This window comes from Vidua chalybeata, chromosome 1, assembly GCF_026979565.1.
Source record: "Vidua chalybeata isolate OUT-0048 chromosome 1, bVidCha1 merged haplotype, whole genome shotgun sequence".
NCBI lineage: Eukaryota > Metazoa > Chordata > Aves > Passeriformes > Viduidae > Vidua > Vidua chalybeata.
Window position 1 is genome coordinate 55,272,595 of NC_071530.1, and position 27,341 is coordinate 55,299,935.

The 27,341-nt window shown below is 38.5% G+C and overlaps 1 protein-coding gene across 3 annotated transcripts in view; it reads left to right on the forward strand.

Moving 5' to 3' along the window:
- Positions 1 to 27,341, forward strand: part of AMPH (amphiphysin) — a 136,514-nt gene that overhangs the window by 60,907 nt on the left and 48,266 nt on the right. For all 3 annotated transcript variants that reach the window (XM_053935430.1, XM_053935413.1, XM_053935422.1), the window contains exons 2-3: positions 7,587 to 7,667; positions 21,747 to 21,801. In XM_053935430.1, coding sequence (XP_053791405.1) covers positions 7,587 to 7,667; positions 21,747 to 21,801 — 136 coding nt within the window. The remainder of the gene's footprint in view (positions 1 to 7,586; positions 7,668 to 21,746; positions 21,802 to 27,341) is intronic.

Here is a 27,341-nt window from a genome sequence, read left to right on the forward strand (position 1 = left end):
TTGTCTTTATGCTCCTCCATACTGGAGAGTGCCTGGTACCTGGCAGCTTCCCTCTTCCATTACTTGGGCCATATTTTGTGCATTCTTGCAGTTCAGGATACGACTTCTCTTTGACTTTGTACAGCAGAAATTGCCTTTGTTATACATTAGGATAACAATTGTGGAGCTGCATTATGCCACTAAATGGCATACATTCCCAAATGCAGTTTACTATGATGGCCTTTCTTCTAGGATATGATCCACTGTATCAAACTTGAGCAATAAAACTCAACTGTAAATGGTGGACAAATTAGCATTATTGTGCCCAGTGTAAGAGAAGATCTAGGAGAGTCTGGGGAACAATTACCAGTACAGTAATAAATATATAAAATACAATAAAGGACAGTGAAGATTTTCTGTAATTTGATGAATATTCAGTTGTTGTGTGTGTCATTAGTAGTGCCAGTGTGCACAGAAGAAAGAACTGGTAACCACAGATGGTCTAAAGCTGATCTGGAAACCTGAGTTCAGTCATATTATAAGATTAGTAACAGAAACCAGCACCTCACTGATTATAAGTGAAGAGCTTTACTGTAGTGTCTTTCTGCATTTTCTTTGGTAAAAAATTCATAGGAAAATGCTTAATGTTCTGTATCAATCACGTTTTCAGGCTTTTGAGAGTCTGTCAATGGCAAAGGGATTTTTTCCACAACCTTGCAGCAAATATTAGTAGAACAGAGGGTTCAACAAACATTTCACTGTCAGCTGTTGTTTTTGCAGGAATGCAATGGTGAAATAGCAGCAGGAGTACAAGGGCAAGGCTGTATTTTTGGAAAGCATGTGACTGTATAGTATGGAGAGTATGAAATTCAGTCAACCGCTTAGAGAAGAAAAGCCATTGAGCCTGTTGCATTAAAGCTATGCTGGGATCAAAATATTCATAGCAGAACTGAAACTGCACAATACACTATGCTATTTCAGACACAGGAATCTTAACTCTGTTATAAAATGGTAATTTATATTTACTGGGTGTGTTCAGCACTAGAGAAAAAAATAACAGGTTTTTAAAAAATCGTACTATTTTTCTAATAATGAAAATCCATCCAATTTTTAATCCTACAATGTAAGAGTATTGAAAAATATTTTAATGCCCATCTTCTTTTACTGACCATATTTTGAGATTTCAGTGCTGAAGTGAAATGGAGGCAGAAGAATGTAGACTTCGACATCAAGACTGGTTTTGTTATGAAATTCCACCAAACTAGATCTTTAGTAGTTAGATATGAATGTTACCTCTTTGGAGAGGAGGCTTTCTATTAGCTGGACTAAACAAATAGGTCCATTAGCTTAATACTTAAATATCTGTAATCTACTGTACTGTCTCTTCCTGCCCCTCTTTGCAGCAGAACAGCTAAGCAGCATCTTTGTAATGATTCTCCCTGTTTTCACTTCAGCATCCCATGTGCTAACTGTGAGGAGGTGGGAATCTTGCATGGATTTAATGACTCTTGAGTATTCTGTTTCTTGTGCTTAACACCTTGCTGTCATGCTTGAGTGAGAGTCACTATATAAGTATTGAAATTATTTCTACACTGGGATTAATACTTCTGTGTTATCTTCCTAGCTAGCTTTTATTTCTGGAACAAACAAGGTTTCTTAAACTTTGCTCCTACACTTCTCAAATACCAGCTGGGTATCATGGACCATGCTTAACATTTCTACTTTGACACGGTTTTGTAGTTTTGTGATACTGGACACTTTGTATAGCGTCTCATTGAATGAAAATAATTGTCTTTTTAAACATGGAGGTGTTTGTGGTGCTTGTGTGGGTTTTTTTTGGTAGGAGGAGATGGCTGGCTTGTGGCAAGATGATTGGTGGGGTGGAGTTTTTTTTGTCTGTCTGAAATTACCATCAGGCTCTGGTAAGCTTGGGTCTGTGAGAAACAAGGCTCACTCTTTAAAATTTTTAAAAGTTTAATAAGGGATAAAGGGACAGTGTCCAGCGCTGGGATGCTTGGCAAGCTGCCAGAAGCACACCGTTAACTATAACAACTCTTCTTATATACTTTCTTATTGCATTGATCAAATGCATATTAATGAAGATTATACATATTCAATCATTCCTTTGAGTTTACATGTTCTGAGAATTCTGTATTTTAGTTTGACCCCCAACCTTATCTTCTTAGAGTACATGCCACAATGCACATATGATTTTGAGAGTCTTGTATTTTATTTCCTCACAGGGCCCCCTGCTCTGTGGTTTGACAGTTACTGATAGCCAAAGGGTCAGTGGTAGGTTTCTTTTTCCTCTTTGGCTGTTATTGGCCTGTTTTTTTCAATGTTATTTTATCATACAGACATTCTAACTATTTTTACAAGTACTTTCAGTCAACATTAGCTATTTCACTATTGTCAGTTAGTTACAAAAATAAAGTCATTAGTTATTATTTCACAACTACAATTTCTTCTGAAAAAGTTAATGTTATAATACACAGTACATGTCCTCTATTTTAATATTTTGCAAAACCTTAAACTATAATATATATTTATCACACTAAGATATAAAATCTACACAGGGATTAGGGTATTAACCATAAAAGGCTGACAAATTATACTGTATCAAATGCAGTTGAAAAGAGATTACAAACTGTACTATATCAAAATAATTTACAAGAGATAATAATAGTAGAAGATAATAACTACATAGTTATTTATAACAGGGCCATGTATTTTTGCTTTATAAGTTGGCATATACTACTTCATAGTTGGTTAATTTAAATTACAGTCATGCTTACTTCAAACTTAACCCATTGTGTTTCTGGTTTTTTTAAATGCCAGATAAGCACTGTTGTATATCATAAGAAGCTTCTTTCAAAGCTGCTATTTTATATTGGCCAATACTTCTTGAAATTTTATGAGCATTTGCTGATATCCATATGATGTTTTGCACAAGGAAAACTCTAAAATTATTTTTCCTCCATGGCTGGTTTTCATTTTAACCAATTTCTGCCCAGAAGTACCCAGAGAAACTCCTCTGGAAAATTGCACATATTAGTCATGCAGCCCTAGTATTTCTTGTACAGGTTGTAGGAGAGTATGGTATTAGGTAAAAAAAAAAGTGTTGTGGAATGGTGTTGTAAAACTGTTGTGGAACACTGTTATAGATGCATGAGTGTGCATTTCTTGAGATCCAGAGCACTTTACTGTTCTCAAAAAAATTTAGACAGAGAGCCTATGACAATGGTTTTGAACTCTCAGAAGTGTTTGTCTTGCTTTTCTGGGGTTATTCTGTTATATGCTAAATTGCACTACTTTTGGCAAATTGGCTTAGCTTAGCTTAACTTCTTCAATATTTTAATGGTCCTGTGAATTTCTGATGAAGTCTTCTCCTGAATAGCCCTGTCTGAGCAGTCATAACTTCCTGCCCTTAGTGGTTTTAAACATGTTGGTTGTTCTTCAAGAATACTGATGTGTGCCTCGGGGTGATGTATCTTGGATGTCTGATGATGTCAGTTCCTGTCCACCCTGCTGCTGCCCTGCAGGAAGCTGATCTGCCCTTGAGGCAGCTCCTGGGTTGCCACAGCTTACCTCAAAGAATCAGTTTCAGCATTAGGTTTTTTTCTTTTTTTTTTTTTTTTTTTTCTTTCCTTGAATTGCCATAGTATTAAAAACCTTTTTAGGAGATGATGGCTAGGCCTCTCAGGGTGGTAGTCTCAGTAAGTAGTAAAACACTCTCATTCTTGCCTCAAGACAAGAGTTTTCAGTGTAATCAAGCTATCTCAAGCTAACCTGTAGTTTATTTTACTATATTAGTTTCTTCAGTATGTTGCAAGCACTGAACACCATTCACATTACAATTATTCTAAAATTGCTCAGTTGAATTTAAGATTCTTATAAAACTGAATGTATCATATGATAAAGGCACTTAGAAGACTAAAGGCATATTGTTTAATCTTACATCATCTGAAAGTTTTTTTGAAGATGCAGCAACCCCAAATGGAAGTACTCTTGATGACATCTATAAATTACATCAGACATGATTAATGTTCTTATTCAAATTTTGTGTCTTAGTGTAGAATATGTGTAAAATATGTTATGTCAGTACCACATTTCCTGGCAATTCCTCTGTACATGTTTTTACTTGACCGTATCTAAATTTACCATAGTATTAAATTTAGCTTTTACTTCATTCTCAGTGCTAATTGGACTTAACTGTTTAGTTCATATATTCTTAGCAACATGCTGGATGAACACTGATATTCATTTTAGATACTTTTTTAAAAATCTTTTTCTGTCATTTTAAGAGGAAGCTTAGTGGTAGCTGAGTTAGTTTAATTCTATGAAATGAGGTAGCTTTTATCCTGTTTTATTTTATTAGGGTGAACATATTCATCAGCTATTTTATACAGTCTTCAGAAGATTACAAACTTGAATATAGAACATTTACTGATATTCAGTTAGTGTCCATTTCTGTAATTTTAAAAATTTATTTTATTGTAAATGGTACAGACATGCACATTGATAGATGTTCATGCACATTGATAGATGTTCTCAAACTTAACCTCAAATTTTATTTCTCTGTATGGGTATACTAAGAAAAAAAAATGCTAGCCACTTGCCTTCACTAAGTTCTGGACTCATTCACTCATTCAAGCACTTCAGGCCACCACATGTTCAAGATCTTTGATTTCTCTGCTTTTTTTTTTTTTTTGCCTTTTTTTTTTTTTTTTGCTTTTTTTTTTTTTTCTTTTCCCTAATAACCTGAATTCAAATCCATAATATGCATTGCATACCACTTGGGCCTAAAGTAAAATATTAGCCACTTATCAGTCCAGATTTCCATTCTTTAGCATGTTGCGGATCCCTCCAAGTCTAATCCATCTACCCTTCTCCTGTCCACATGGACCACCAATAAATAGACTGAGCTATTCCTCTTAGTAAAGTTAATTCTTGTCTAGAAGGGTAGTCAAACTGAGGCTTAAGGAGGAGGTTAAGCACTTGCTGCTCCTCATTAAGAATGATCAGATGCTTTCCAATGACCTGTGTGTTTCAAGTCTATTTTCTGTCGTTCTAAACCTAGTGCTACTTACCATTTCCTAACCTTAGCCATGGACCAAACCCTGACTTTAACCCAGATATTCCACAGAACAAGATGAGCAAGATGTTTAAAATTTATTTCAGCCTGTCCATGAGGTGGGGGGGAGGGGGTGGGGGTGTTGAAGTTAGAGTAACCCACATGTAAGGTAGACAAGCATTCATCTGGCTTTAGCCCTACCCCAGCAACACCCTATAGGTGCTGATCTAACTGAGCAAAAATAAACTGTAAACTACAGACTTCTATTGACAAGCGACTTCCACTTTGAGACAGAAGTGCACAAACAAGAGCTGAAAGGTAGATCAGTTTCTACAGCTGTCAACCTGGCCACTTTTCTGTTTAGACTACCAGTGTAAATTTGTGAATAGGTTGGTAGGTTGGTTGTAAAAGGCTGAGCTACATATTCATTAGTCTATGGAGTTATATGGGTGGGATCTAAAAGAACCTGTGAGGAATAGTTTCTTTTAGCCCCAGTCTGCTCCACTGTCTCTATATAGAATTGTGGGGATGGGATTAGGATTGCTTTTAGCATGAGTAAGCAAACCCCAATTATCTGTGTACATGGCATGAGCTGCAGGACTTCCATTTCTTTAGTCTCTGGCTTGGAACTTTTAGATCCAACCATATGACATATATATAGTTTTGATTTAGATTGGGAAAATTGAGAAACTATGTTATAAATTATCTGTATTAAGATTAGGGTTGGTGTTTGTAGAGGCTAAATTGTAACACTGAATCTTGGTTCAGCTAAATATCTGTATATAAATGGAAAGTTGGAGATAGGATAAAAAAACCCCAAACCATAGGAGGTAGCTGCTAGGGGAGGTTGTTCCCTTCTGAGCCTTGCACTATTGGGCCTGAGTGCACATTTGAAAATGTGGATGTGTGCCACTGATATGGAAAAAAAAAGAGTCTATCATGACAACTTTTGATGCTGTAGTTTGTTATCTACGTTATGAATGCTCATACTACATTTAACATGCTTCTTGCTTCAAATGTGGTTTGAATGCATTGCCCCAGTCAGGAGGCTTACCTGGCAGTCACCTCTTTGAAAAGAACACGTTGGATTTTCAGAAAGCTCCCTGGTACGGATCAAAGCTGTGCCACAGTTAGGGGCAGCCTGTTTGGCTCACTGGTGACAAAGAACAATGTGAAGGCCTGTGATGATTCAAAATGTTAAATTATTTCTCTTTATAATTCTCTATGATACTTATTAATATTTTATGAAGAGGTTGGTGATGAGAGTGTATGAGGTTTTTGGGACTAGTTAATTGTCTTAAAAGCAACTAAAAATGCCCACATATGCCAGAAAATGAACACAGCTATTGGCAGCAAAAGGCTAGTCTATATCTTTTTTTCTTCTCTGCTATCATTCTTTCAATCTTTCTGCTGTAATTATGTCAAAACTTCCTTTCATATGCCATGTCCACAGGTAGCGTTGCATCACCTTCATGATTATCTTGACCTCTGGTTTCCACAGTAGCAATGCTCATCACTCCTTTGTGCAGCCTGATTTTGTGCTGTGAGGCTGGCTGGACTTGGGAGAAGAAGATGGTCCGAGAAAGAATATGGTAGTGCTGGAGCTGTACATTCTTTGTTTTGAGAAAAATAGGTTATAATGTTTATATGTTTAATCATAGCATCTGCTAATTGCTACTGTTTCAGTTTTGTGGGGCTTCTAGGTTTTGTTTTGGTTTTAGTTTGTTTGGTTTTGTTATTAACTGTGCAAATAGATAGTTTGGTCAATTTGTAATGGGAGAGCAATCTGAACATCAATCTGTGGGATGGTTACTTCCTACAAGCAAGTACTCTCTAAAGGGATTGCTTACTAGTAGGGTGAAGCCTATTTGCAGCTATGTTTAAGTCTTCAGTATTATAATGAATGGATAGCAATGGGATTTAATAATAGAATGCATTTATTGTCATTAAATACAGTGCAAAGTGTGGCTCTATCAAATTACTTTTGAGATTGCTGATTGAATAGCCCTTATTGCTGAATTATTGTAGCAAGCTTATTATCTAGTGGATGACGATCTACTTATGAATTAATGAGGGGAGCAAAATGAACACTATGTTTTAAATAAGCATCAGCCTTACAGTTCTTCAATTTTTATGACTTTCTGTTGAAAATCGTGCAGATAAGAATAATGTTAATACTGATCAATGTAATGAGAAGAAAAACCTGATGAGGTTTTATTCTTTCTTTTTCTGAATTGGAGGACAATTTGTAGTGCCAGCAGAATTCTCTCATTCCTTCTTGCTTTGAATAAACAAGAATCATTCCCCCAAAGACTCCATACTTGGAAGTATATTTACACACACACCCATACTTTACTATACTCCTTTTTTTTTTTTTTTTTTTTGACAAAATAGTTTCTTGTGTGAATTTTGGACATTGTAGAGCACAAAACATTCTGTTTATGTCTAACTGCAAAAACAGAAGTGTTGAAAGTAGCAGATGTTTTGATTTATGTCATAAATATTAAATTATTCCTTATTCCTTTCACTATAGGTTCTTCAAAAACTAGGAAAAGCAGATGAAACTAAAGATGAACAGTTTGAAGAATATGTTCAAAATTTCAAACGTCAAGAGGTCAGTTACTTTTTCTTTAATTTAATCAGTTCATTTTCTTTAATTGTACCTTAAGAATGCAATATATTTAACTTGCTGATTTTGAAGGTGTTGCAGGGGAACAGGTAAGATTTTATTTTTTGGTGGGTACAAGATTTTGTTCTGTAATTTTCAAGCACAGATAACAGTTGCATTTGTGCATGCAGAGCACTAAAATATAGGCTGAAAATAAAAGGGCATTTGTTGTCATATCATGCTTGAACTGCTTGAGATCAGAGTGACAGTACATTTTCACCAGTAATTAAGAATAGAACTCAACCTCAACTAAATGCAGCTTTGTGGTCACCTTGTTACAAAGAGAAGTATTTACATGGTTTCATTTTGTGGATTACTTTCATCAGTGCTTTATAATAATACTGGTCTTATAAGAGTGAGCAGATTAATAGTTTCGGACTGCACATATGTTGTGAAGTTCTCCATGGGTGCTGAGGTCTGTGGTGGCAGTGCTGATGAAGCATAACTAAGCAGCAATGCTCAATTACTCTTAGTGTTATAAACACAACACAGAAAACCAAAGGTGCTCCAAGGAGTTTATAATCTACTCCCACTGCAATCCTAAATTCTAACCCAAATAATTACTTGTTGCTTCATTGGACAGACTTTTTGGCTCTGCGGTGATGAATTGCAATTTATTATGCAGTACCTTTCTAGCACAAATTAATACCTCCCATGAACTGTGGTGATGCCACCAAGAAAATAGTCTTGTTACATAAGTATCAACTGACATATCTGTTGTCTTTGTGAGCTGTTATTTAGAGTTCCTACAGAAAGGAACTGGAGAGTGAGAATTACTCCCACACATTTTACACAATCTAAAATTTGGCTCATGTCAGTGTTTGCAGTTTCTGCTCTGAAACAGTCCTTTTCTACCAAATGCACTTTCCTTCTTTCCATGTAAACACCAAGCCTGCATCCTGACTGCTAGAATGCTTATTAACTCTTTTGCATCTTATTGTCACTTTGCCTTTATTTTCCTCTCAGTGTAGAAGAGAGGGAAGTTTCAAAAGCTATTGAACTTTTTTCTTCACCAAAGAGAAGAATACTGGGAAGTACAAGAATCTGTTTCTCAGAGAAGGGTAGTTCCTTCCTCAAATTTCTTGAGGTCAGGAAGATGGCAGGGCGTAGTAGAAGTTTTGAAACCCTACAGAGATGCTATATTTTCCCTTTTCTTCCCTTTCCACTTTTGCAACTCTTCTTGACTGGACCTTTTGATTACTCAATGTTTTTTGCTTATCCTTGTTGTCTGTATCCCAGCTGTTGGCACAGCTAGTAACTGTGTTTGTAAAAATAAGGTACATCTCTGAGGGTTTTCTTCAGTGTAGGAGCAAATGGAGCATCCTCATGAAGAAAATGTATTTGTGGTACTTTTGTCTTTTAGCACAAAAATTTGAGACTAAAAAGAGGGGAAAGAGGAAAAAAAATCCTTTTAAGCAAAATGATATCTCAAGTGTTGGGTTTTTTCTGTCCTTTGCCAAGAATTTTCTGTAATGGTGATTTTAAGCAGAAAATCTTGCTTAGATCCAAGAAGGATATTAGCATTACTTTGCAGCGTTCACTTTCTCCCGGGTCCGGGGCAGCTCTGACGCTCTCCGGCGCCGCCTCCCCCCGGACTTCCGGGTCCGCCGCTTCTCTCCCGCGTGCCGATGGCACCAGTACGCAGGTCGGGGTACGCAGGACTCGGCTAGCTAACACAAATAAGAACCCCTAAAACCCAATCCCAGGATGCAACATTACTTTCTTTTTATTTCCTCGTTCTTTGATGTACATAGAGGCAGCAATAAACAGTAAAGGACTCTGCAGGAACTGCATGATGCTAAATCCTAAATGTGAATGTGAGTTGGGACCAGAGAGAGAATTGGGTAGGGAGGAGTGACTGCAAAGGGAACTACTAAAACTGTCACGACAGTCGTATGCAGATTAGGCTAGGTGTACTGACACACCAAATGAGGGAGACTCTGTATTTTCTGAACTAGTCACACATGTTTACTGTGCTTTCAAGAAGTGCTGTTGTGCTCAATTCTTCAAATACAATGGGGAGAATGCTGCAAAGCACTGTTTCTGCCATGTTCACTGATAAGAAGCATATAAATAGTTTAAATTTTCTAAGTTTTGTCCATGATCTGATCTACAATTTAACAGCAATGCAAAGGTATGAAGCATTACAGTGTGCATCTGAATTATCACTCTTACTGATCAATGCCATGCAGAACTGCTGTCTTCTGAGAACTCAGGCAGCCATCTCTTCTTGGTTTACATTCAGGCCTGCTTTCAAGTTCATTCTGCAACTCTAGAGGCTTTAGATAAAGAAAAGTCAAATTCTAGATATAAAGTATAAAAAGGCAATCTGATGGATGTATCTCTGTGTTGAGGTTCACCAAACTGTTGCTTTGGGCCATTCAGGAGGCTTGCAAGAACAACCAACCCTGTTAGAGGCTGTGCCATCTTTTCCAGTTTTCTCCAGGATTATTTGTCTCTGTGATGGTCACTGACCTAACAAGGCCATGGCAGAGGAAGTTTGAGAGGAGGTCCAAGCTTTACTTTGTTTCTTGCAATCTCACCTACCAATGATTTGTCTGTTCCCTGGCCACCTGACCTAACATCAGTTCATTCTGAGGAACACTATCACTTCAGTTCTATCTCTCTTTACAAGTTCTTTGTTGCAGCTGGTGCTATGTGTGCCCTGGGGATCCTGATAAGATGAAAGCTGTGAAAATTGTCTATCTTGTTTGCCTGCACTACTGAGCATGCAACCCTTGAGAGGTCAACTAACCTTAAGTATAGAATGATCTTTTTATTACTACTTTCCAACGATAATAAATGAGGACTCCCAGTTCAGCCCACTGAAAGGATAAAGGAAAGAGCATAGTGCTCATTATCCAGGAAACAAAAAATTGAAAACCTGAAATCTTTGCCTGAACAGTAGATTAGATGGTGGGCTTGTACCAAACCCAGAAGAAGGCTATGTGTAAGGATACATTCATGTCATGGTTTGATACTGGCCAAAGACCAGGCACCCACAAAAGCTACTCACTCACCCTCCCTTGCCACAGCTGGGCAGAGGAAAGAAAAATGTAATGAAGGCTTCATGTGTTAAGGACTGGGAGAAAACACTCCAAGGGCAAAACAGGCTGAGCTTAAAGGTACAAAGTGAATTTATTACTATCAGAGTCAGAGGAGGATAACGAGACATAAAATAAGCCCTTAAAACACCTTTTTTCCCCAGCCCCTCCCTCCTTCCCACCAACAGCACAGGGAGACAGGGTTCTGAGGGTTTTGGTCAGTTTGTCACCTGAGGATTTCCTCCACTACTCATGGAGAGGAGTCCTTACCCTGCTACACCATGGGGTCCCTTCTCATGGGAGACAGTTCTCCATGAACTCCTCCAGCATGGCTCCAAATCTCATGAGCAGCAGTCCTGCCAAAACTACTGCAATGTGGGTCATTCTTCCATGGGGTGCAGTCCTCCAACCAGCCTGGAAGCAGGGACCCCCTCTCTCCACCGGGTCTCCCACTGGATCACAGCCTTATCCAGGGCATCTACTCACTCCAGTGTGAGCACCTCCCCCATGAGGTGCAGGTGGATCTCTGCATCCCCCATGGTCTGCAGGGGCACAGCTGCTTCACCATGGTCTTCACCATGGCCTGCAGAGGAATCCTGGCTCTGGCACCTCGAGCACCTCCTGCCCTTCCTTCTCCACTGACCTTGGTGTCTCCGTGTTGTTTCCCTCACATATTCTCACCTCCTCCTCTTCTCTGGCTGGAATTCAAACTGCACCACCACTTTGTTTTGATTTTCTTCTTAAATATGTTATCACAGAGGCGTTACCGACATCTCTAATTGGCCCAGCTTTGGCCAGCAGCATGTCCATCTTCAGAGCCATCAGGGATTGGCTCTGCAGGACATAGTGGAAGCTTCTAGCAGCTTCTCACAGAAGTCACCCCTGGCTGCCAAAAACCAGGCCATGCAAAACCAATGCAGTGCAGCAAACCTATCTGGAGAAAATGGTCATTTAGATTCCCCAGTCATCTATTCCCATCTCTTCCTGAATACAGTTGGATAAGAGTCTCTTCTGGACTTGACAACCCAGAGTTGAATTACCCAGATGAATCACCGTGGAGAAACTGAGTCATCCCATGTCCAGAGAGAACAGAGCACAGTTGCTTTGCAGAGCCCCAGGACTTACTCTATCAAAACCATTAAGCTCCTGCAGCTGATGACAACAGAAAAACATTTAGATTTCAAACAATGAATACAGCTGGTTTTCATCGTCCACTTAAACTGTAAACTGAAAACTCCCACTCTAAATCTATGTGGAACATAAAAACTCATATAGGACAGTATGACACAGATTTTCAATTTATTGTAAGAAATTTCATGAGATTAAAACATTTATCTCTGCACAGCTAATTGTAAATATGCTCAGCCTCTTAATCAACTCTAAAATTCAGAATGAGGGGGAAAAAAAGAGGATTTCTACATAATTCTCTCATTTTTATTGTGAAATTATCATCAATGACCATTCAGGATTTACCAGAAATTCCATCTGTATTCTGTTTTTCAAGCAATTGCATCTTACATGTTCTTTTTTTACAGGGAGTACAGTAGCAATTACCTTTATCCCCATGTATATTTTAATGACTCACCATCATTAAGTCACACTTTATTGTTCTAAGAGGGCAATATTCTATTTCATGTATATGCATATTTGCCTCTATTTTCCTCCATGTAGTTATGAGACTTCTTTTACTTTACGTACAACAGTTAAAATATATTTTAGTTCTTAAACCCATAAATATTATGGGTTATCTCCTGTGTATATGTACACACAGGAGATATAATAGTTGCTACTACAAAAGCAGCTTCCCATGGCATGTTGTCATAAAAAAAGCAAAATTTCAAAGGCTGTTGTTGATAGTTTATAGAATTAGGCGAAAAAGAAGAGCCTTTTTTTACTGTTGTTGCAGTCCTGCTTCTGTGGACTGTTTTACTTGATGTGCACTTAGTAGTAAGAGCTGCTCATTGGGTGTAATTGTTATGGTTCCTGAAAAGGCTTATCCTGTCAAAATCTTCTTTCACACAAGCATGCTTGGCTGCCTTACAGCTGTGTCATGACATTGACTAAAAGTTGGTTTGTGAGACAATTAACATTTTTAAGTGCTCTTTTTGCATCAGCTATGCCACTGATTTTTTAAAACTTACTCATGAATAAAGATACACAAGATGAGATTCATCACCTACATATAGGTGCCAATGTGCCTCACAGTGTCCCGCCTGGCCCCCAGACATTGCTCCAGAAAAAGACATATGGCTTTGACCACAGTCCCATATTATACTTGCTATCTCGACTACCATGTGGCATCTCCAGCTGCAACAGACACATGTGTTTTGGCAGCTGAACCTTGTGTCTAGAGAGTGATCCAGTTCCAGATTGCAACACCTGAATGTGGGTGTCTGTGTTTCCAGGAGTTGGGTATTCCCTTGATGCTAGTGCTGAACTTGGGCAGCAGGGTCTGGGAGAGCAAGGCAAAAACCCATCAGTTTCCCAGGGACATCTGTGGGCCTTAATGTCTCTGATCAGCCCTGTCTGGGTCCACTAATCCTGCACGTGGACTCAGGGGTCCCATTTTAGCTCAGCCCTTGGCATAAGTTACACCATAGAAGACTCATTCCCATGCCTAGGGAACCCATGTTTCAGCTGCATCTCCTGCTGCTCCCATCTGGACCTCTCAGACAAATCCTGGACCTGGTTCAAACCTTCACCAGGTTGTGGGTTGTCAGTGAAACCTCTTACCAGTCCCTGTTTTTGCCCACCTGTCCCAGACCCTACAGGATGGCACCCATCAGTGAGGGCATAGCCTCCACTGGGGTCACCTGTGGTTCCTGGTACAACCCCACCAACTGTTGTGAAGGTTCTAGGTTAGTTGTCTAAATGTTGGCATCTGTTGCCACTTGCAAGACCCTAGTGTGTCCGCCCTGGTTTCCAGCTGCTGTTCAGCAAAGCTGGTAGGTCTCTAAGGACCAGCTGTGCTTGCTATTTGTGGATGTATCACAAACAGCACTAAATAACTCTACTGGAGTGAATGGTTTTGGCTACTGGATTTTCTTAATTGCTCTCCTGACTCCACAGGTTGCTCTTAAGACATCTACATTGGTTCTATGACAAGGAGAGACACTCAACTCATGTACACAGTGATAAGTGTCTTAATCTAGAGTTGGATGAAGGATATGATTAAGAAAGGGATCTTCAATATGTATTACAAATAATAACATTAAATGCAATCTGTGTTTTGCAAAATCTTATTTTCTCTAGGAATTAGTAATTATCTCATATATCTATATGACCATCTTTAAACTTATGTCCCCCATTTAGACCCCCCTCATTTTACAGGTCTTGTACGTGGTGTTGAGATGGATTAAAGAATCCAGGTAGTAAACAAAAAGTGAACTTTAAAATTACTCTGAATGGGTGACACTCCTTCTCCTTAGCTGATACTCAAATTTTCTTGGTTGTCTGTAGAATCTAATACTACTAAAGTGCAGGTGATTCTTGGTACTTACTATGCTGCAACTATTATGTGTTCAGTACAGTTCTGTCCATATGAGACTCCTTTGCTAAATAAAAGTTATACCAAGTGTCTCTGGCATTCCAAAGTAAACCAGACATAGAAAAACACAATCTAGACTAGAGGGAGAGGTTTTTGTTTTTTTTTTCTGTGAGCCAATAAGTCTTTACATTCAAGGGGGACTAAGTCTGACAAACATTTGGGGTAAACCAGAAGTGTACTTCGGATACTGGATGATCTCTAAGTCAAATACACTCTATACAATGTATATATACAATCCATAGAAAGGTACATTATATTTTGAGACTATGGGAGGGATTTCTCTGCTGATTCCATTCTATCCTGAAATGTGTATTTAGTAATTATCTTATGTCTTAAGGGCCATTTTTCCCAAGACAAGAAGAAATATAGTGTACCATTACATCTCATATCAACCTCATTAATTTCCAATCATGCAAGATATTCAGGAAGGTGAGGCCCTCTGTTTTATGCTACAAAATTATCTCTGCATGGGCAGCCCAGATGTATTTCAACTGATTCCTCAGTAAAAAAAGAGAGAGCAGCTGATGCAATGTTTTTCTTTCCTGATTCTGACCATTGATTGCTCCAAATTCAGAGTCCAGACCATTGTCACATTGCCCCTTGGATATAAACTATTATGCCTCTGCAGCTTTAGTAACTGTACTGTTTTCTCCCCAGTGCAGTTGAATGTTCAAAGTTATTTCTGGCTATTTTTAAAGGAGACCTGTATATGTTTCTTCAGGACCCCTTTGGAATAACTGACCGTGAGGATAGTTAACAGCCCAGCTCAGAGATCTAAGACGTGGATTGAACATGATGCTGTTCACAGCAAACAGTTCTGGACAGTTTTCTACCTGATCTGTTAATACATACATAGCTTATGTACATTATTTACAAATGTAGTTATGGGTATGTCGCTATAGGCATAAAGAGAGGCACAAGCAGATGTTCAGAAAGTCTAGCTTGACATGAAATGTGTATACATTACTTTTAGCCATAGACTTGTAGATTCTTGCTTCCTCTGCAGACCCCAATTTTTAATTAAAACCGTTATTCTGGGCCCTACTTTGAGGCCATGAGTATACTTAAAGGATGATGTGAAGGTAGTAACTGTGAAGGTAGAATGGTTAGGGAGAGGGAGATTTAGTTGTGAGGGGAGGTTGGAATTTCACTTAAAGTGAGTGCCACGTATTTTTCTGTTCAGTCCTCATCTGAAACAAAAACCAATGGTTCAGTAAAAAGGTTGGTTTAGTGTCTCTGAAGGCACAGAGACACCTGCCTACTGGATGTCACTACTAACACAACGCAGAGCTCCCTGTTCTTGCCTTTAGAGTTGATTAGTTTTTTTGGATTAGTGTAAATCATCTGAGAAGCCTGTTTCATTTGATGCCGTTTACTTCAATTCAACATGCTACTTAATAACTAGAACAACAAAATTCTTATTTTTGAGCCTTCTTAGTGGCTGGGCCACAAATTTGGTGCTCTCCTGGAAGATACTGTTTTGCCTAAAATCTCGGTGTTTCCAGAGAAGGTTGCAAAGCCAATTTTTTCAAGTGATGCACTAGATAAATATTTCAAAACCCAAATCTCTTAGAGCTTAAAAAGAAAATCCATTTTTTTAAGAAAAATATTCCAGAATATGGGAGACAATTCTAGGGACTATAAGGAACCTGATTGTTGGGGTTTTGGATTTTTCCTTTTGTTTCTTTCTCTCCTGGAATTTTGTCCCATCTCTCACTAAGAAACCATAATGACTGATACTTAAGAGAGACAAAAGAAGTTGCCACAGGAAGGGTGAAACTGGCTACTCTTTTAGCTGGGAGGTTTCTCTTGGAGGAGCAGAGATACTGCAAGAATTGGGCTGGGGAAAATGGGGCTGGGCGCAGCTCCTAGCTGTCTTAGCCTCTCAACTTCGGAGGGGGACCCTCGAATTGCTGCTTGCTGGTGGGGGGTGGAGTTCGCTGCTGCCACTGGAGCACAGCCCTGTCCTGCTTCTTCTGCTGTGGCCCCACGCCCCCTTGCCTGGCGGGACACCCTGCAAGTTCCAGCTACAGCTGCGGAGTTTCTGATAAATCTCATTTACCACTCTGGGATCTTGCTTGTCCCTACTGTTCCAGCTTGCTACTTCCAAACTCCCTGCTACATCTCTTTTTGCTATCAAGAGGGGGCACTGGGACTGGCTGCCCCCGTGAGTTTGTAAGGGAAGACTATTTCTCCATCCCTTTCTGCTGGCTGCATCTGCCAGTACCGCGTGGAGCGAGGCGGCCGAAACTCTCGCCACAGCGCCCCCTGCAGCCGCGGGGCAATCATCGCACCTGCCCTGCCCGGCCAAGAGCCACCAGCGCCCCTGCTGGCTGCGACTGTAACTACACCAAAAGGGAAAGTGCCTGCAGCCGAGAGAAGGCTGTTACTGGGTTTCTGGTTCTGTTTGTTGTCACTCGCATTGTTGCCTTGTTATCCATATACATACTAGTAAAAAACTGTTATTCCTTTTCTTATATCTTTGTCTGAAAGCCCCTTAATTTCAAAATTATAATAATTTGGAGGTAAGGAGGTCATATTCTCCATTCCAAGGGAGGTTCCCGCCTTCCTTAGCAGACACCTGTCTTTTAAGCCAAGACATTGATAAATGGTAAAATAGAGTACTCTGGAAAGAAGATAGATTTTATATTGAATTACAGATTTGTCCAAGTAGCCTTTTATTATGTTAAGCTTCTCTTAATTTAATAGTTATTTTCATTCATGCTACATAGTTCTGTAAAAGACCTAGCAGTAAATAGTACCTAAAGTGTTTATGAAAAAAGATACAGCACTGCTCAACACTGTGACAAGTAACAGCACATTACAATAAAGAATATCTTCCAGGTGATACAGAAAATGTTTTCTTTTCAGACATTTCTCTGATGTTTTAGCAGGGGGATGATGAAATTCCGGTATTAATTAGATAATTGCATTAATAATTGTCATTTTTAGTTGTTGTTATTATTATTATTATTTGTTATTAATTACCCTATGCTCCAGTTTCAATATTTTCAATGCTTTTGCCTCTCACTAAATTGGAGTGATATATTTGGGGTTTGTATGTCATTCATGTGCTGACCTTTCCTGGAAAGATGTATTGTGTTTACATCCTGTATGTGACATGATAAAAAAATCAAACTCTTCTGTTCTGACTGGAAAACTGTACATTCATGATTCCTGGCAAATAGGACATCCAATTACAACTTTTGTGGAGGCAAGGTGATCTTTAATTTCTGAGTGGACGCAACAGATTTTCTAATCCATCAGGAAGCAAGAGCTGGTTAGATGGAAACTATAGGTGTTTAGTTTTCATCATTAACTTTTTTTAGGTCTTGTCAGTCACACAGCCAACAATGCTGTGGCTCTTTTTCTTACTTCCAGTGCTAAGATATGCTTAAATGCTACAAATTTGAAAGAAAACCTAAACTAAACATACCCAAGAATCAGAAGTATTGAAAAGGCCTAATGCTGCTGTCAGGGCATGTAAGGCCTGTGGCTGTAGATTGCTAGATCCTTAAACACTGAACCTTCTTATCTCACTGAGTGCATGTGTCTTTACCAGCTATATAATACTGACTATATGATGAGACCAGAGAGTAGAAAGGTGATAGGCTACATTGTTCAAAGCAACAAACTATTATCTGGGACATCATTTGAAGAGCTGTGTTGACTTTCCCAAAAATGGATGTTGGTTTGAGTTGTTGGCATGCCTCCCTTGCTTTTATGGAAACAAGATTATGTACTAGATTTTGGTGATTTGTGTACTGAGTTTGATCAGGTGAGCTAAGAGCACTGATTTTTGGTGCTGGAGTCTGGTAGAGCATGCATAGTGTTATCAAACAAACTGGTTGTAAGAAGTTTGCCATTAAGTCTTTCCTCTGCAGTTTCTTACATCTTATAAAAGTCTGATTCATTTTGCTGACTTATGTAGAATAAATGAAAGAAATTAAGAAATTATAAAGGAAGCATCAGCGCTGTCTTGGGAAATTTCATTTCAGAGGGATACAACATTGGTGAAAGGACAGCTACTTTTCATTCTCTCTCAAGAATGCATCTTCTTCTCAAGAAGCTGCATCTCATTTAACAAAATTCATGGCTTTAATGAAGATAGCATTTGGAGCAGTGGTTTCAGAGCCACTGGATGTTTTCATTTGATAGACTAGAAAGTAGAAGGAGTGTACCAGTAAACACTGTAAAGGGACAACATTAAATACATGACAATCTTTTAAAAAGTACTTTTTAACACCTGTATGTAACAGTTTGCAAGATGTGCATAGTCAGCAATGTAGTATTTTCATCTTGGGAATTTTCATTAATCTGTTAGGTGATAAAAGTATATCTGTCTTCACTAATAGTGAGTTTATTATAGAAAATGTGTAGACCAGATGCACATTTTTCAGAATTCACAGGGCTGAGGGCTTTTGATGCTGATTTTTTTCTGGTATTTTTAAAAGGATCTAATTTTGTTGCCAGTGAAACTGAGAGAATATCTCTCAGATTCAGGAGGAGCTGGCCCTTGCTCATGGACTTTTCAGTGTCACATCACACAATTGATAATGAGGGAAAAGTCATATGACTCTATCATGTTTAGATATTTCAGGTGTTTGCGGCCTGTTAATAACCTATACTGAGGGAGATCCATATTAAAATTATTATTTTGAATGAAGTGTCAGAACTCATAACAGCACGTATGGCAAAATATTTACATCATGTTTTACAACTTTGACTTTTTCTCATGCATTTCCCTGAACAGCAGTTCCTGATGACGCACAATGCTAAACAAGCACAACAGATCTAATAGCAGTTTAGGGTAGGAGTTGTATAGCTGCACAGCAGTATAGTTATAAACATAGTGTTTGAACAATGTGTTTACCTGACATTTGTGGTGTGCTGCTTAGTCCTAGTGATAAAACATCATGTGTATGAATAAAACTGGACATGAAATCAGCTAAGGATGCTCTCACCCTTCCAACTGTGGTTTGCTGTTCCCGGAACACCAGAGATTTTTTAATAACTAAGTAAAGTTCTTACTACATGGTCACCTATTCAGCTGGATTATGATGAAGAACCAAGTTTCTGTGCCTTCCATTTTTACCACAATAGCTCAGGCCAAAGAAGGTATGAAATTAAAAGATAACTTCTGTGCCTTCATGTGACTTCTCACAGTACAAGGGATCCTCCCAGGAGGAGACTGGCATGCATAAAAGGGCAACTTCCATCTAGTTTCTGCCAAATATTTGCTGATCCTCCTCTTCAGACATGAGATCAAGAAATTTGCTCCTGGGTATAATCTCCTTTCCTCTCTGGAAGCATTGATCACTTATAGCCTTGGTCCATGGAAAACAGACAACTTCTGATATTCCCATGCCTACCACTTGGGCACAGAATAAAGTTAGGTTCTGTTGTGTTATGTAGCATGAATAATGTGTTGTAATGACACTTTAGGGTAGTATCTTTTGCTAACAGTATTAAAGTGTAATAAATAAAATTAAAAGTATTTAAATACAAAAGTATTCTGTATTTAAATGTATGTATTTTGTATTATATGTATGTATAATATTTTCTTAAAGGACACAACATCAAGCTACTACTCGAGAACTTTCTGTTGTTCTATAAGTAATTAAATCTGAGTTTAAATCCACTGATATTCACCCTGCACTTGTTTTGATATGGAGCCTTGATTCCAAAGCAGGGGAAGAGGTTGCCTTTCCTTGGAGCATCAAATATGGTCCCAAAACAGAGAATGGTTGGTGGGCTGGCTGCTCTTTCACACCTGCTATTACCCAGCAGCTTTTCAGATACCAACCTGGTGGGTCTATTCCTGTGCTCAGACTTTAGTTGATTAATGGATTTGAGAAGTGTAGGTGACTGTAGGTCACTGTAGTGACCTACACTGACTACTACACTGTAGTGACTACCACTGTAGTGACCTGAAGTCATTGTAGGTGACTTGTTTCAGATCAAATTAGTGTAAAAGCAAGTTTCTGTTTGTTGAATCCATAAAGTGAATTCAATCTGCTTTCTAGGCCCACACAGGCATTTTTACCGTCCAAATTCTTTAATATATCCAGGAGGTTAATCAGTTGCTCTCTTCTTATAGTGCACTACAGTTTGAGAGATGGGGGTGGGGGTTGTTGATGATCCCATTTTAAAGCCCTACACTTCCCTTCAAGAAGCTGGGAGAAGTGAGTTTGGTGGGTGCGATCTGCATTGTATTCTATGTACCGGTGAGACAAGTATTTTTTCAGAACCACAATTTTGATTTAACATGGCTACAGCTATGATGGATTTTATGTATCAGATACCCCTATCAAACTGAATTTCTTATGATCCTCTGTGTCTGAGCGTTGAAGCTGCTGATGGCAAATCCTTTACTGACATCAGACATCCTTTGAGTTAAGTGAAGTTATAATAGTTTATACCTTCTGCCTTCTAAAATAATCACATTATTCACATGCACCCTTTAGATTCTGTTTTTCACATGGAAAATATGAAACTTCAAAGCATATTTTGAAGTCATCAGTCATATTTTGCTGATTTTTCCATATGGTGTAGTTGTATGTGAGAAAATGTGACTGCAAGCTGATAGTCCTGTAGTTTCCAACTGCTTAAATAAATTATTTGAAAAATATTGGAAACTGGCAAATGTGGACTGTTTCAAAAATTTTCAGGCTATTGAAGGTGTCCTGGGCAGCATCTTTTTAGCAATAAGTATGTGCGTAGCACAGGTTTCTTTGCAAATCCTAGGAACTGTGAAGTCCAACTTGTGGCACAGTCAGAGATAAAGTAACAAAATCCATTGTTTTCTCTGTTCTGAGAAGGTTGTTGCTATAAGTGAAAGAAAGAGAATTTTGATATATTTGCCAAAGAAAGAGTTGAGATTTCACAGTAGACTGCAAGATGCACTAATCGAGCAAAACAAAGTAACTAAAGTTATTATATTTTAAATAGTTATTTCTTTGCACAATGTTAAATTTTAGAATACTTGGGAAATTGTTTCCAAATATAGTAAACAACTTGTGTAAGGGTAGAACTTTTTTCAGGTCTAGACTGGCCTCATTTGAGTGGTTTGCAATGGAAGTTCACTGGTTTTGATTATACTTGTTTGTGTTTCAGATTAGGCCATAGGCCCATCTGACTTGAACTGCACCTTAGCTGCAAAACATCTTTCTTTTTGTGGAGTTCTTCCCTGTACAGATGATTGATAAAATAAACCCAGAAATTCTAGCCTAGAAAGTACACTATGCAAGCCTCTTTTGCCAGGCCCTCTTTTTATATGAATCTGTGCATGCTTGCAACATGTGGCACTGTTAATCAGATCGGTCCTGAAATTGCTTTTAGTTGTTTTTAGACATACTGCATGCATGTTTCAAGGCATTAAACATAACTGACATGTGTTTTCACTTCCATGCTTTTTTCTTTCTTCTTTTTCAGGCAGAGGGTTCCAGGCTCCAGAGAGAACTGAGAGGATATTTAGCAGCCATTAAAGGTGATTTTTAAGTTTCATATCTTGCTTTCATAAAGCAAACTTTTTTTAAAAATTGAGACAAGTAAGCTTGTTTAAAGTATACAAAGACAAATACAAGTAAGATTCTCTTTAACCTGATGCTAGGGATTCTGCACCTTCAATGTCAACTCATGTATGTACAGTCTTGCATCCTTGACTGTCCTTTATGTGCATCCTCTGCTGCCCAGATTCTCATGTTGCATGCATTTTCAGCACCCTCAAGGTCTACGTACCTTGTTATTCATCTTTGCAAATGCTAGAATATTAAGTACTTCATGCAAGGCAAGGGATTGCTTGATCTCCACAAATGTAATATTTCCAGGTTATTACTAGTTGGATGGTAAGTTTCCTCCAAAACCACACTTCCTGTGATAATGTGGTTTCTCATCTATTTCTGGCTGCTTAATCAATTTTTTAAAAGTTTAAAAGTCAAATGTGATGTCTCTTGATACTGCATTGAAAATCTAAGTAACAGAAGTCAGTAACCAGTGCTAAAATATCAGAGACAAGTAAACAGTCATTCAAATCCTACTAGACATTTGTAAATCCAGCACACTCAACAGAGCACTGTATGCAAAGTGTTCTCTTTCTCGTGCCACCACTCTTTGGAGGAGTTGGAGGCTAAATGGAAGGGAATGAGAGTTGATGACTGATTAAGAGACAGTAGCTTCTTGAGATAAATATAAATATATGATAAGTATGTATGTGTGTGTATATTTTTAACCTGGTTCCAGTCCAGTAGGGAAAATTTTGCAAATGAGTATTAACATCCCTGGAAGTCACTGTCATAGTAACATCATCACCTGTTCACGGGCAGGTAAGAAAGCTCTTTTTGATGCAAATTATAAAATGGGAAGCAAAGCAGTAGCTTACTGTCTTTGACCATCTATTCTTTTCTGGATGGACTGCCGAAGGAAAATTCCATACCAGACAAATTTGCACTAATGTCTTTTGTTCTTAGAGGAAATTATAGCATTGATTTTTTGGGGGGAACACACTGAATGCTAATTTTGCTTTCAGAGTTTTTTCTCTTTCCCACACACATTGTATGGTGGTTATTCAGAAGCAGTAGGATGATGCTGTTTGTTTGCTAGATGTTTTATCTGTCATGTAAGCTGACTGTTTACACCCTGCCTTGATTTCTGTATTGGTGATAACAGCACTTCTCTCTGTTTCATCTTCTTTCTTCATCGTTCTCTTCTTTTCCTAGTACTCTACACTAACGGTCCTTTTGCTCTTCTACTCTCCAATGGACTACTTTTTTCACCAAATATTGTGTTTATCTTTGTGTAAAATTTTCCACTGTTTAAGTTTTGCCTTTTTAGCTATGCTTTTCTGTTAAGCATCATTTTCTTTTTGCTGCCTTTAAGTAATTTGGACTGACTTTCTTACTCAGAAGGAAAAGTGTTTGATAGCACCTTATTATCTACATGTCTTAAAAAAAAATCCAGTCAAAAGCACTCATGAGAGCCTTAAAAATGTCAAAGACAACATCCTTGGCACACATATTGGCACACATTGCTGCTGTGGAGTGAGCACACAACCTGAGCCAGTAGAGCACAATACACAGCTCTGGCTGAGGCTCCCTCAAAGATGACTAGGTCAGTAGTGCCAAAGACCAGATTTTGAATGACTGAAGCACCTGCTACAGTGTCTTTGTTGCAATTCTTTGAATGACTGCTATCACTAAAAGATTTTTGAGTTATCTATGCACAAAACATGGTAATCCTCATATTTAAGCACTTGAGTGGGATTTTTGCACCAAAGATGTCAGAGACTTGGAGTCATGCTGTCATCAGGGGCTCATTTTGCAGGAAAAAAGGTCAATCATATAACCGCATATATTGGAATTATTGGAAAATAATGCACTTGACATCCTAATACTCTTGGATGTATGAGAGAAGCAGTTCATTTTAAAGGGTTTTGGGATTTTAACTTCAGTAATAAGTTTCATTTTGCTGCATGACTTCTGAGTGGCTTGATACTGGAAGTAGGAAGTACAAATCTAGGCAGGATTTCATAGAATCATAGAATGGTTTGGGTTGGAAAGGACCTTATAGATTATCTAGTTCAAATCCCCCTGCCATAGTCAGGAATGCCACTCACTAGACTAGGTTACTCAGAGCCCAATCCAACCTGACCTTGAACACTTCCAAGGATGGGGCATCCACTTCTTTGGGCTACCTGTTCCAGTGTTTCACTACCCTCTGAGTAAAGAATTTCTTCCTAACATCTAATCTAAACCTCTCCTCTTCTAGTTTCAAAGCATTCATTCCCCTTTGTCCTACCACTGTCTACCTGTGTAAAAAGTTGCTCTCCCTCTTTTTCAATAAGCTCCCATTAAGTACTGTCAAGCAAAAAGAAGGTCTCCTCAGAGCCTTATCTCCAGGCTGAACAACCCCAGCTATCTCCGTCTGCCTTTGTAGGAAAGGTTCTCCATTTCTCTGAACATCTTTCTGGCCTTCTCTGGACCTGCTCTAACAGGTCCACATCTTTCTTGTGCTGTGGACTCCAGATGTAGACACAATACTACAGGTAGGGATTTAAGCAAGGAAGAGTAAATTAAGCCTTATTATGACCCTCTGTCCCTTCATTTTAATACACTTCACAATTTGAAGTTTAGTATCACACATTCTTAAAAGAATTTTTGCTGTATTCAGATTCCTTCTCTTGATCACTGATGCTTCTTAGTCTTAGCTGGATCTTGATCTGTCTTGCTGGCTATTCAAGGAATCAGACGAACCATGCCATAAAGCTGTTGAAATTGTGAATGGCTTTTATGTGCCATTTTATTTCAGTTGCATGATAGTTTAATGTCTGCTGTGTATCAGTGGTGTTCGTACTGATGGGATTGTGTGCTATCCCCCATAGTCTTAGTCATCTCATGCCTCAGTCTTATGTGTCTTCCAGTCTCCTTGCCAGTATGTATCGGGGTTTTATACTTCATGATTTGCTTTTAAGCTTTTGAGAGCTGTGATGGGACTTGAATGGTTTTATGGGCCCAATTGTTATAGAAACCCTAAATCAGTCACCCATTTTCTACCCCAAGCTCTTTGCAAGTACCAGTGCAGATGGGGAAGAATAAACATGGATCTTCATGCAGGTGGCAAGGTGACAGAGGTAAAAAGTAGTCCTGCATGAGGAAAAGAAAGCACCATACTCTTCAGGTGGTTTAATGAAGTGATAAAGAGTAACTGGTGTACAGGAAGGGGAGGGGATATTTTTCAGATTTCTAAGCAGTTCTGCTGCCTAGTTGTCAGTCTGTGGCTGACAGAACTGCCCATATCCTTCAGACAGAGAAATCTTAAAATCAGTCATGTAATTTCTTAAAATCCATAGAAGTATTAATCATCTTTCTGCATAATTTATTCATGAATAATGAAATTATTGACTTGTTCCAGTGGAAACTCCAGTGAATTACTAGCAATAACAAATACAACTCTTATGGCAGGGCAGGTCATTTCCCTGAAGAACCACATAAGTAATATTAAAAGCCAGACCAAGATGTTGCACCCCATCAGGAAAATGGAAATTTCTCCATCATTCAGGCTAGATTACCCTGCAGAGGAGTGAGGAGACCCCACAGTATATGAGTTTTACAGCCAACATGCTGTTCCAGGTCTGTCTCATTCTCCACGGGAGCTTGAGTATATTGGAACTGTGATGGTAAAGAGTCGCCTACCCTCCCCCTTCTCTGGTGTGCTTAATGGGAATGTCACTGCACTGCCACCCCCAGGATCCCTATCACAAGGAGGCCTCTAGAATTTTTTGGAGGCTCCAGGGACAGGGACTTTTTCCCTTAGAAATAGGGATAATTTAATCTGAGAAGCTCAATTTTCAGTAACTGGATTATTTAGCAACATTTTTCCTAAGTGATTCAAATATTTTGGCACTTTTAGCTATTAAATAAAGGACCCAATTACCAACAAGTACTACTGAATGAAACAATTGATACTAAATATAAATTTCGAACTGTTCATCAGCAGTAAAAAATCTTTTCACATTTCTTAGTACTTTTCATATTTCTTAGTACTTTAATGACTTGCTTTTAATAATTTATCTTTCTCAGTGATAGCAGTTAAAAACAGACAAGAGAAAGAGCCTGCAGTCTATGACTAAGATACTAATCCTCTTAAATTTAGTGCTGAATAATACATAAAAGATATCAGTGTGTAAGGAATAACTCTATGTGAAAACCTGCCAAACAAAAAATCATTGGACACTGTAATTTTATGTCCAGAGGTATGAAAAAGAATGGGAATTCACTGGATTGGTATTTACCTTTTCACTCATTTGGTGTATTGCAGTAAACCTGGTATAGATGCAGTCAGAGGGAGTAGGATGGATGATATTAGCCTGGAAATTGCAGATTGAAGCCCCTGACTTAAAAAGCCAAACACTTTACTGCCCACTTGCCTGTCACTGCAGCTGTATTTGACTGATGTTTTTTACAGCAATTTGGTGGAATGGAGGATTATCCAATTCTCAGAACAGAAAAAAGTGTAAAAGTTGGTGCAGTTTTGATATAACTCAAGCATGGCACATTAGGTGTGTTTTACTTATTCTCTTAAACAGATACATGCCTGAGTCCTGTTGTACTTAAGAAAGAAAGTCTAGGAAAAGGTGTCAACATGGTCTGTGACCAAGCTGAGTGCAAGCTGCAGCAGGGATTATCTAGCAGCTATGCTAACCTGCCTGCCGCAGGAACCACTGCCACAGGTTTACCACTCAGAGTGCTTAAGGGCAGAAGTTCAGGTATCAGAAAGGATCAAGTGTGAGCAGGGATGAACAAACCCTCCTGGTTTGTATGTTCACCCTGATTGGAGAGAATCAGCCTTCTTAAGCAAAGAGATTCTCTGTTGGTTTTGCCTTATCTCTTGAGTTGATTAATTTGCAGCAACATTAAAGATTTTAAATGAATCCTGCCTGAAAATATATGTGAAGATAATCTGTATTTTATTGTAATTTGGTGTCTTCTAAGGCAAAAAAAAAAATCCTTTTTATTCAGGAGAACACTTTCTTAGCTGGAGATACATTATCCTAAGAATTAACCATGAAGGAGAAAAGGAAGAAATACATCTTAATTCTTGTGCTATCCTAATAGTCTAAGATGAGCTCTGTCATTAAAAACCATCCCCAAGACAATTTCTGAAGAGATCAGATATTCTGTTTTGGCTCAGTACCTTTTGATTTAAGAGTGAAAGCTTGTACCCTCTAAACACCAGTATTTCCTTTATACTTGTTCTCCCCCATGCCATTCTCTCTTTTGTACTCAAGGACTGAGAACAAGCATGTACTTTCAGCTTTTTCAGTATCTGTTGTCCTATTCTATCCATTCCATAGACTACTATTTTCTTATTAGGAAGTGTGCATCCCTCTATTTATTTTCCTCTCATATTTACAGCATGTATTTTTGGAGTGCATGATGGAATGCCAACTGACTAGATCGAGTCTGGTCTTCTACACATTCAAGTTCCAAATTAGTTTTCCTTTTGCACTTGTGAATGTTTCTTTGTGCAGAA